Source organism: Tenrec ecaudatus, chromosome 8 (assembly GCF_050624435.1).
Source record: "Tenrec ecaudatus isolate mTenEca1 chromosome 8, mTenEca1.hap1, whole genome shotgun sequence".
In the NCBI taxonomy this organism is placed as follows: domain Eukaryota; kingdom Metazoa; phylum Chordata; class Mammalia; order Afrosoricida; family Tenrecidae; genus Tenrec; species Tenrec ecaudatus.
The window spans coordinates 21,164,760-21,176,969 of record NC_134537.1 but is presented as its reverse complement, the minus strand read 5'-3'; the positions used below and the strand labels follow the sequence as shown (position 1 = coordinate 21,176,969).

The window sequence follows — 12,210 nt, the reverse complement described above, 5'->3', positions numbered from 1 at the left end:
GCCTGAAAACAGAGCTGTCCGTCTCTTCTCAAAATCAGCACTTTCGGCCCTTTGATGCTCCACAGCCTAGACTGTCATGGCTGTATGGAGATGGGAGCCATGCGCTTTCACACCATGTGCCAAGCTGCAGGAGTTTGCTCTTGACAAAGAAAGGACTGTTGCATGGGAGAGTTTGACAATAAATGTTAACGGATAGTGTTTTTAAAACCCTGAGCTTCTCGATGAATCAGGTGCTTCAATCATCGGAACTAGAGGATCCAGTTCATCTTCATTTACCACTAAACAAAAGCACTTGAGAAACAAATACTTTTCATGAACTGCTCTCCTTTCCTGAAGTCACAGCTGAAAAACACCAGAAAGAGGATAATAATAAAATCCAAATTTTATTGAGCACTTACTATGAACTGAGCCTATTTTGATGTATATTTACATGAGTCATTGTACTCAATTCTTCCATTTAGTCGGTAAGTGAATTCACCCACTCCTCACTTATCAACATGGTTAGGCTCCAAAGACTAGGTCATTATGGGAAAATTGTTGTAATGTGAAAATGAAGGATGACCACATCATTACATAACCACAGGTCATTATGTAACTACCAAATCACAGCATTGCATGGATGCCAAATTACACAATCTTGTAACTGCCGGATCACTGAGAATCATGGATCATCCAACTTGGCACATGGCCTTAACCATCCCACCCAACATTACTCTCACCTTGTACCTCAGTTTCCTTCCTGCCAGGCACATGCCGTTAATGTGAAAAATAATCAGATATTAGTTTTTTTACTATGGTCACAAGTATGAAATGTCAGATAACAGAAAGGTCAATACATGAAGACTCTAGGTGTAAACATTTGAAGATGAGAATATTGAAGACTAAGTAATTTGTTCAGTCACTAGTGTAAGCAGTAAACCAGAATTTGGCCTAAGGCAATTTGACTCCAGAACTTATACTTTTAATGACTTTATCCTACTGTTACCTATAATGTGCTAGTTGCTAGAAAGTACTTTTCTTTTCTACAATTAAATAGAAACAGTTGCCATTTGCTGTCAATTCAACTCACGGCAACCCTCTGTGTGTCAGAGTGTTGTGTTCTATAAGGTTTGCAGCAGTTGGTTTTCTTTTTTCAGAATAGGTGGATGATCAGGACTTTCTTCCAAGGCACCTCTTGGTGAACTTGAACCTCTAACCTTTGGTTAGCCCCTGAACTCATTTTCAATTTACCCCATCCAGGTTTTGAAAGAACAGTGCACTTTTAACATGTGTTTTGGTGAGAGATCTCCAGCAATCATACCCAGAAAAAAATGTATGAGAAGCTATAAATGATCCTCATGGTGATTAGCCAGCAAGTTATACTAGGATTACCACAATCATTTTCAAGTCATAGTTTTGATCAAAATTATTCTTTTAAATAAAAAGAACAAAGCACGCGATGATTTATTTTAAGTTCTTAAATTCTTCTCTCTAACAGTGGTTATTCAGAACAATCAACATTCAGAGAAACTAAAGCTTTCTGCTTTGGAGAGTGGAAACCCCTTAAAGCCAATTTTTGAAGCCAATTAAAATACTGTATTTAAGAACAATGCCTGGCGGTTGCTGGTGCGGTGGAGAATTTTACAAAAGATCGAAACAGTTGACCAAGTCAACTTACAATCTTACAATCTTACAGTTGACCAAGTCCTCAGTCGTATTCTGAGCACCTTCCCACCTCAGGGACTCATCTCCTGGCACTGTATTAGACAACGTCCTGTGCTACTCACTGTCTCATCCTCCGAAAGAGCATCTTCTTTCTGCCTCCTCGGTTCTCAGTCTGGAAACTCTGCTGAAACCTCTTCATCCCGGGGGACCCTGCCTCTATTCGAAATCCCTGCGGCTCGGCTTCCAGCATAATAGCAACCTGCTAGGTCAAACTGGCAGACAAGTGGCGAATAATGTCATTAGAATGTTTTAAACGTGCCTTGGCTGAAACGAAGCCTGGCTTTTAGTGTGTGTTATAATGGCACTTTCATTCTCAGGCCTTTCCACAGCAGGGTTGGGCTTGCTGTCGAGTTGCTGATCGTTCAGAACCTTTAGTTACCGATTAATGGCAGCTGGAGAACAGTCTCTGTTTACATTCAGTATTTACCTATATTTCCTCGTGTTTACCATTTGCTTCTTTGGGCAAAATAGATGGTTTTTTAATGTGAGTAGACAACACTTAGTTGAAACCGAAGTCCTTTCTAATGATGTGGAAAATGGTGCGTACATACCCAGTAATTGTGCTATCAAAATAGAACTTCATTTGCACAGGAAGATTCTATTTGCTCTTACGCTTCTAAATGGTAGAGAGGATACGAACTGTAAGCTGAGCATCCTGAGAGAGAGATTTTTCTTCTCCTTCCTGATACATGGTGACCTTTAGATCCTGTGATTCATAACTCAGTGGGGCCATGAAACATTGATGAAAGGGAAGCCGGTGACAGTAATGGAAGTCTGTTAGGTCAAGCTTCACGGGAAAGGCAGATCGTATTTCACTGGTAAAAATGGCCGCCTTTCAAGGCAGTGCCTTGGATCAAAAATAGTATCGCTTCCTCCTCCCCTGATGCCATTCATGAGTCATCTGGGCCTCGTTGTATTGCTGCGCAGTTTATTTCTTACCATGCATTATGTCTCTAAATGTTGTGCTTTCTTCCAACCGGAGGATTGCAGAACTGGTTCACAGAAACAAAGGACTGAAGAAGAGACATTTGTGTAGTCCATTGGGAAAGAAATGACCAAAAACAGTTTTCCCTGTTAGGAACAAGATGGGTTTACTTTCTACTCTACAATAAGATTATATCCCCTTTAGAGGTCACTTCTCTACCCCCTTATAACATCCTAACAACTTATCCATCTAAGAGATTGCGAACCATCTGTGCCTTGATGTCTGTTAACCAGACAGATTGTATCCAATGAGGGTTGCAGTGAGCCGGATGATAACTCACTGCCATCGAGGCGATTCTTACTCCCGGTGAACTTATAGGACAGGGTAGACCTGCCCTTGTGGGTTTCTGAGACTGCAATTCTTTAAGGGAGTAGAAAGCCCCATCTTTCCCCCACAGTTAGGCTGGTAGCTTTGAACTTCTGACCTCAAGATGAACAGCCCAACATGTGATGGTCCCCCCACAGTATGTTCCTGCCCCAATTCATGGAACATATGAATATAACCTTATAGACAAAAGAATGAATGCTACTTTATATGACAAAACCGTGATTAAATTAAGAATCATGAAAGAAGATGTTTAATCTGGTTTGTCCAAATGGCTGCCGTGAGATGGAATCTGCTTGGCAGCCACTGGTCCTAAAGCCTGGGACTGCTGACACCTTGATTTCAGACTCCTGGCTCCCCAAACTGTGATGGCATTCATTTCTGTTGTTTTAAGCCACCTTCTTTGTGAGTATTTGACATGGCAGCCATTGGAGACTAATACCAGATCAAGCAGATGTAACAGAAAATGCTGTCGTGTAATATCCAGAAACCACGTCATCTCCTTTTGCCTTTTTCACATTGGGGGTGGGGCACATTATTTTGTAAACAGGCCTACCAATTACTCAAGTGTCTCCTGATTGGGAAGCTGTTCTCTGCCACATTTGCTGAGTTCTTATTGAAAACTCATAAGCATAAGCTACAGAGCACTCTGAAACTAGCACCAGGAGATAACATTCTGTTAGAAATCCCCATGGTAAGAGGGGGGCTGTGAGAGATGCTCTCTGTCCCTGGGCTGCCCCTCCTGAAATCGCTATAGGGAATGAATCATGGTGAGGGCAGCAGAAAGAGCTTTGCCCAAACGTGGGGACAGATGGTGAAGTAGCAGAGACAGCACCAGGCATTGGGGGCCCTCTTTGTCCCCCTCAGAGACACCGTGTCATTTATGAGCCTTTTCGTTTATCTCCCTGGTGATGAAAGGGCGCCCAAGAAGGTAACCTAAAGCAGCCCTCCTCCAGCACAACCCCATTAACTCTGCCATCAGATGAGAATCGTGTGCACTGAAGACATACGTCGTTGCCAGAAACGGGGTAGCGTGGACGGAGCATTGCAACGTGTGCACATTAGGAACCAAAGCAAAGGCCAACGTAGTAGTGGCTCCGTGCCAGCAAGTCCATTCTGACTCCTAACGGCCCTCTGAAACAGCGTAGGACTGCCCCTAGAGTTGGCTGTATGTAGTCTGTACAGGGGCAGATCACCAGCTGCTGGCTGGGTTTGAACCACTGACCTGTTGGTTAAAACCTCTGACCCTTTGGGTAACAGCAGTACACTTGAGCAGGCTGACGACACCATCTGTGCTGACAAGTTGCAAATAGAGAGCCTCACAACAAAGCCAATGACTTGGTCAGAACCAATACGAGTGTTCTGCAGGATCAGCGGCGAAAAGAAGAACTGAGAGAATCTGGGGGGAATAAATGTTGAGAGAATTGAAGGCAACACTTTCATCTCAAGAAAATTTAATCCATGATGCAAGAATCCAAAAGAAGAAGCTACAAGCAAAACAAAGGACAAATGACACTCAGCACACAGTCGAAATCATAAGGTCACTGGAAAGGCCTCAATCAGAAAGGAGATATAACCGCCAAGGGCAGCGGCACTTAGACAGTGTGCTCTCCCACCTGGATTTCACAGCTGAGCACTCACCTGGTGACCTAATCAATCCTCTATGCCTGAAACCAAACCAAACTCATTGTCATCCGTTCAATTCCAACTCACAGCAACCCTATAGGGTAGAATTGTACCACCACCCCACAGCACCCCCCACCCGGGGTTCCTAGGCTTTAAATCTCAACCTCATCTTTCTCCTGTGGAGTGACTGTTAGTTTCAAACCACCGACCTTCTGGTTAATAGCTCAATATTAATCCACTAGGCTACCAGAGCTCTTTATACCTACAAGGTCCTTATGGCTTTTTCAATTCTCTAAGAGGGGCCATACAATTTCCAAACAAAACTATTCCGTCACAGTCTAAACTCTGGATTCATTTGTGCTGTTTCTAAATCTACACAAAGGTATATAGTATTGTTTACAAAGTATGCCTCATAACTTCCTTAGGATTCACAGCAACCTATTAACACTTAGCTCTCCAGCCAAAAGAACAAAATACTGTTTTGAATAAAGCTTAGTTCCATTTGGGGGTATTCTGAATTTATCTTGGACACCAAAATGTAATATGGTTTTCTGGGCTTTGGACAAAAGACTATGAATTTTGTTTACAGTAAATCCAAAGGAGAGAAATTTTAAAAGACAAGTTCTTTTGTTTCTGTCAGTTGGCGACATCAGACATGAATTTATTTAAGTGTCTCATTATTTAACAAAGACCAGTATCCTAAGGAAGGGGTACACGGGCAGGTGCAGGCTAATATAAGGAAGGCAAAGGAAAGCGGGTTCCACATGATGTTGCTGAGGGCATAAGAAGGTCCACAAGCCAAACCTCCATCTCTGTAGCTTTTACAGTTTTACCCGAGGCAGGTGATCCTAACAAGCCCCTGGGTGGTGTGCAGGTGATGCAGACAACTAACAAGTTCAGCTACTTGACTAACTGAAAGATTGAGGGTGCTGGTCCCCAGCGATGCCTTAGGAGTAAGGCCTGCCAATCTACTTTAGAAAAACAAGCCATTGAAAAGACTATGGAAAGATTTCCTTCTGACACACGTGGCGCCTCCAGGAGTTGGCATCAGCTCCATGGAAATCAGTCTGGCTTGCCTTGGGCTTTGGGCCCTTCCAAAAAACTTGTGCTAAAATATCTGAGTCAGAATTGGCACTGAAGGTTTTGGTTTGGGGTTTGCTGATTTACTTGGGGGGGGGGGATTGAGATCTAATATGTATTTTATGGTCAAGTTGCATATTAAAATCAGCTGCAGAAGCTTACTAAAATGTTGCTGCCCGGAACCAAGAATAATTAAAGCAGGATCTTTGGGGCGTGTTGCCTGAGTATTGGTATTTAAGCTGAATCAGGACTCACACGCTTTGTTAGAAGGGTTATGGGCGCGCGAATACACACCCTGACACAGCAGCACAGCTGGAGCAACATTGTGCTTACGGAGTGTTCCAAAATTGAGTCCCAGGGCTTCTTAATCTCTAAGGAAGTGAGTGGGGAAATGAAAAGTACTTCCATTTTTGTATCATGTTATTCCAATATTATAACATCCCGTGTTTGGTTGATTTCAGGCTCGACTGACCAAAGAACAGCGCTGGGGAAGCTCCTTACTTTCCAGAAACCACTCCTTGGAAGAGGAATTTGAAAGGGCAAAAGCAGCAGTGGAGGTAAGGTCTTTTAAATTGGTTTTTTTCTGTCTCAGGTTTCTGAGAATAGAGCTCAAACATCCATCGTCAGCGGGATACATGCAAAACGGGTCTTGGTTTATCGACACACAAAATGACCATGATGATGATTTTTAGAATGGGACTTGTAATCAGAGAACCTTTGGTTTTTTTTACCAGGAATACCTAATAGATGTCACCTCTGTGTCAATTCTTTTACAGCTTAACAGTGATGGTTGGATGTACTGGGTTAGAAAGAATGGCGACTCTTAGCCCTGGATATACCCAAACCATGTATTTGCAATGCCTGGCTCAGGTTAAGATTGACACCTGACGTTTTCTCTCTCTAGGATCTACTAATATCTCAGGTGTAGATCTTGATGCCCTGCAATGTGATAAATGTCCCTGAGTGGGGAAATGGCTGTTCTAGTCCACTGATAACCCAGTATACCTAGAATTATAATTTTTATTATAAAGAGTACTTAGCTTGTTGGGTATTTAGTTTTGTTTTTAACATTTTATAGTGGTGTAAGTAGAAGCTTACAGAGCAAATTCGCCTTCCAGTCAATAGTTCATGCACAAATGACTACAGACATTGGTGGCAATCCCTGAAGTGTGTCAGCACTTTCCCCATTTTCTTCCTGAGTGTCCCTGTCCCTCCCTGGCTTTTGGGCTTTGATTTGGGGCAAATGCTGCCCTTTGAATCTTGTAGAGTTGGTTATTCTAATGAGCACATTCTTTCAGGACGTTTCTGTTTGCTTGCTAGTCCTGTCTATTGCTCGAGTGAAAGGCGGCCTGTGCGCATGACTTCAGTCTCAACTTAAAAGGTTGGCTCAGGGCAATTGTCCCTGGAGTTCCTCTGGTCTCTTCTGAACTAGTAACATATATTTTTTTCACTATAAATTTTGTTCTGTATTTTTCACCCATTCTAACCAGGACTTTCTATTGTGGTCTTGGTTAAAGTAGTCAGTACTGATAGCCAAGCAGCATCTGGTTTTTTTGGTCTCTGATTACAGGAGGTGATGGATAAAGAGGGTCAATAGTGCCCGGTTCCTTACTGATGTGGACATTGGTTTCTTCTATTAGTATTACTTTTAACAGTTTTATTCCCATATGATTCATAAATTATACAATTCAATAGTTCAATCCTCTTAAGAAGAACTGGATGATCATCACCACAATCAATTTAAAAATACTTCCTTCTTGTAATCATTGTTATTAGCTCCAATTCCCCACTAGCCTCCCCTGCCACACCCCCCATGGAACCATTACACCAGTTACTGCCTCTATAGATTTACCTATCCTGGATTTCATACTCAGAAAAACATTTTTTAAAAACTAACAGCAATAACAAAGTAAAAACTAACAACAATTTTTAAAAGTACAAGAGGAAACGCCTCAATCAAAAAGAAAGCAGAAAGTATTCAAAACGAGAGCTAACTTAAAATGAGTCAAAAGGGAGGTCAAATGATAAGGCGTTAAATTTCAACCTAACTACATCTGCAATAATCTACTTCCAATGCATTCTGCATGAATAGCAAAGCCATTCATCTCCCTGGTCTGTGGTCAGAGAGTATTCACCAGAGGTTTAGTCCACCTGTATTTGCCCATCATGTTTTTAAAAACTCAGACAACTTTAGAATGGGTCAAAAAGGAGGTCAAATGATAAGACATTACATTTAACTTAACTGTATCTGCCATAATCAATTTTACCGTGCTCTCTGTCTGAGAATAAGACTATTCACATCCCGCCCTATCATCAGATGGTATTCACTTAACCCATGTGTGGACCTGCAAATGGATTTGGGGTTTCCACTGTCATCCATAGGCTTCTGCAAAACAGGTATTCACAATCTAAGTTCTGGTACCATTCCCTCCATCAGTTTTGGAGTTTATAATTTACAATCCTTGGATCACACAAGCTGGTGTGCTTCTTCCACGTAGATTTACTTGTTGCCTGCTATCGATGACTGCTTAGCTATTCTTTTTAATAGCTGGGAACCATCTAGTTTCTTCACCACACTATGCTATAGCACCCATGTCTTTCGTGGTCTTTTCATGAGGGTGAGCATCAAGCAGGGCCATGGACATTGGTTTGTATACTTAGTCTCCTAAGTAAAGAAGAAGCTCCAGTAGCACTGTGGGATAAGTACTGAGCTGCTAACAACAAGGTTGGTGGTTCAAAGCCACCAGCTTCTCCCTGAGAGAAAGGGGAAGCTGTGTGCTATTGCTTCAGTAGCAGAGGGTTTGGTTTGGGGTTGACATGAGGAAGAAAGAAAGGAAAGAAAATGAAAAGAAAGGAAGGAAGTAGGGAACCCAGCTTTTGCTGTGTGGTTTTGTTTTGATTTGATTGGTTGATCCATTTCCTTTCTGCCTGGAATTACAGGAGTGCATCACAGAGGCTGTCTAAAATTCTCATCAAACTTGAAATATTATTATTTGAGAGTGGCGCTTCTCATCGAAACTAAGGAGGAGCTTGTTAGGACCTCCATGTCTATTTCAGATAGGAAATCTTGAAAATTGAAAATATTCTTGCAGTATGATTGTTTTACCTCTAGAATTTAGATGAAATGATTTTATTATGGGCAGCCTTTTAGTAACTCTCTACTTGAAATGCAATATAATCACTTGGCAATTTAATATTAAAAGGCTTCTTTCTATTCTGGGAAATAATTCTAGCCATCATTTCCAGCCATCAATCAGAAATCAAAAAAGAGAACTCTCTTATCTCGCCACAATATAATCCACCCAAATTTATTCTTTTAGATTTGACATTTTTTCATTTTTAAAATAAGTTCATATGTATTTAGTGCTGTTATATGAGGGTCACACATATGCTTGGTTGAAACCAATCAATTGTTCAAATGCATTAAACCTGTCTCTCAATCCATCTCAGGTGTAGACACACAAGTTAATCTCGGTTTGTTATTTGAACTCCTACTACGCGTGGCGCGCGGCATTAGACAGCTCGAAACAGATCGTTTAGAACTAGAGAATGCTGGATCAGGAAAGATATTCTAATCTACCTGACCCCTTCATGATGAAAAAGTTCATTAATTCACACATAAAAAAGACTAGGGCTTCAAATAGAAATCATTCCGGTTCAAGCCCCTGCTGAGGTTCCGCATTTCCACTATAGTTTATACTGAATCCCAGTCTACATTTGAACGAGGTGTGCTGGAAATGCAAATTCTCACAAGGAGATAAAACGAGACTGGAGTGGTTCAAAGCCCTGTGAAAGACGGAATCAATTACAAAGTAACATAATCAGCCAGAGGAATAATAAACACCTACCTGTTCACCCAAAAAAGTACTTTCTCCTTAGAAGGGAGGAAGACAAGACCTCATGCCACATACTTTGGACATTCTGCCAGGAGAGACGGACATCATGCTGAGTAAAACAAACTTTCTTTTTTCCTTTCAAAACATGCTTGACAAATGATCGTTCCACGTTTACGTGACCACTTCCCACTAAAGGCCTTCTGCTCCAGAAAACTCGTTTAGTGTTTGGACAGTTCTAACCATCTGTCTGTGGACATTGCCTACGTGCAGCTTCTGGTCTAGCTTGATCTTAACTCTGATCTCACCTCACCTTACCTCACCTCACCTCACCAAGCCTGTATTCACTTGGCTTCAGCTTGCCTCATGGGAATTCAGAGACCTGTGATGTCGTCCTAGGGTTGTCACTAACGGCGTGAACACAATGTACATCTCACTGTCGCCTTGAGGCCTCAGTTTCTACACCTCTCTGGTTCTTTTCAGCTACACCAGCTTAGAAAGTGGTAAATGCCGGCATGATGTATCCCCCCCACCCCACCCCTCAAAAAAAACTGCCTGGACGGGCTGCTAGAGAACTAGGCACTGGAGATGGAGAACTGGACCGACTTTTAATACACTTGTAGGGATGGTAGGGTGGACCAGGGGATCATTTTGGAGCAGCTCCCTAATTCCTTCCCCTGGGTTTCCCTCATCTGTGAAACAAGGGGCTTGGGTTTCTCGTCTACTAAACTGCGGTGAGTTATGATTTCAAGAGAAAGACATGGTGTTGGTTGAAGTTCAATTGTATCCCCCGGAACAAACAAACAAACACTGGAATCCTGACCTGTGGTGTAACCCCATTGAGAAGTAAGGTTTTCTTGTTTGTGCTACTAAGGTTGTGTCAATGTCGGGTATGTTTTAAACCCACTCACTTTTGAAGCATTCCAAGGGCAGACCAGGCACAGAGAAGCAAGCACCGGTGGCGGGGGTGCTTCAGGGCATGCCTGGGCTACAGAAACTGAAAGAGATCTCCATTCAGAGAGAGAGAGCCCTCCTGCAGCCGGAATTTGGCCTTCTATCCCCCTAAGCTGTAAGGAAATATGAGAAAAGTTCTCTAGACTCCCTCGTGGTACCTCTGACTCCGCACTGCTAATAAACTAGGACAAGTGGGAAAGACAGAATTCCTGCGCAGTCAGGAAACTGGAATTAACCGTGTTAAGTGGGCATGTTGAATCGAGACGCTTCCTTGAGGACTGAGGGCAGATGGTGCTGAGGAGGAGGGCTGTGGGAAGAGGTGTGGAGACGGTCCATGTGGCCGAGGAGGAGGGAAAGGAGAGGCCGTGGAAGCTGAGAAGTATCTCTGCAGAGCGGACGGTCAATCAGATTGACAACGGGGCAACCTCTGAGGAATACTGAGCTCCAGACACGACGCTTAGGCCGTGTGTTCTCTAAATTCACAGTGTAAGACAACATCTTCATAAAGAAACCTTAGCAATGCGCATACCCCTTGACCCAGCCACATTACAGATTTAGTTCAGAGAAGCAATTGTGGACGTGTGCTACACTCTACCTGCAGGATGATTTAGATTAACACAAATTTGGGTGCCCCTAAGTGTTTGCCAGCAGAGAATTTACAAAAATATATCTTTCTAAGTAAAATGTCAGCTCACCATGAAAAAGTAACTTTGTAGAAAAATGATTAAGATAAGTTTACTTTCAGCAATACCATGAGGGTAGGGGAAGGTGCAGGGAGAAGGGGGAGAAAGGAGGAACCAAATGCAATGATCGACATATAACCCTCCCCACACCCACTGAGGGGGACAAACAACAGAAGTGTGGGTGAAGGGACTCAGCAGATGATGTAAGATATGGAAATAATGATAATTTATAATTTATCAAGGGTTCATGAGGGTGGGAGGGGAGGGAGGGAAGGGAAAAAGAATTGCTGATACCAAGGGCTCAAGTAGAAACAAAATGTTTTGAAAACAATGATGGCAACATATGTAAAAATTTGCTGGAGACAGTTGAAGTATGGATTGTTATAAGAGCTGTGAGAGCCCCCAATAAAATAATTTACATATAAAAAGATAAGTTTACTTTCATAATTGTTTTCATATAGAAAGAAGGGAGAGATGGGAGACCAAAAATGGAGGCTTTATCACGAAAAAAAGAAATACAAAAAAATTAAATTTAAATTGCTTCATGAAAAAAAAAAACCTCTCAGGCTTCCTTGCCCCTCCAGTCTAAATATTGGTCTAATTGGCTTTAAGCGGGAGAACAGTAAAACTGAAGTGGACGTGGAGACCCTTGTGACAGACAGGTTCATTTGAAATGTGTAAAACAGAAATGGTTACTACAGGAAACTGTGAGATGCGATGCCAGTTTGAGCCAATGAAGCGTCATCACCAGCACTGACTGTGTGTCCAAGCTGGAGTGCCCCGGCGATGCAGTGATGAAGCAGGTCTCTGCTAACTGAGCGTGGTGGGGGTTTGAACCACCAGATGCTTCCTGGGAGAAAGATCAACGAGTCCACTTGCCTGAAAACCCCCAGGGAGCACCTACTCTGGGCCACAGGGTTGCTGAGTTGAAGTCACCTCAGTGGCCACACTGATAGCTCGATGTCCCCCAAGGGGGTCCGACAGTGCAATTGTGAAGTGCTAGGTGCTAGCCCCTAGGTCT

General features: G+C 42.6%; 1 protein-coding gene across 4 annotated transcripts in view; it reads left to right on the top strand.

Moving 5' to 3' along the window:
• PEX5L (peroxisomal biogenesis factor 5 like) overlaps positions 1 to 12,210 on the top strand; it is a 213,064-nt gene that overhangs the window by 128,122 nt on the left and 72,732 nt on the right. For all 4 annotated transcript variants that reach the window (XM_075555606.1, XM_075555604.1, XM_075555605.1 and 1 more), the window contains one exon: positions 6,181 to 6,276. In XM_075555606.1, coding sequence (XP_075411721.1) covers positions 6,181 to 6,276 — 96 coding nt within the window. The remainder of the gene's footprint in view (positions 1 to 6,180; positions 6,277 to 12,210) is intronic.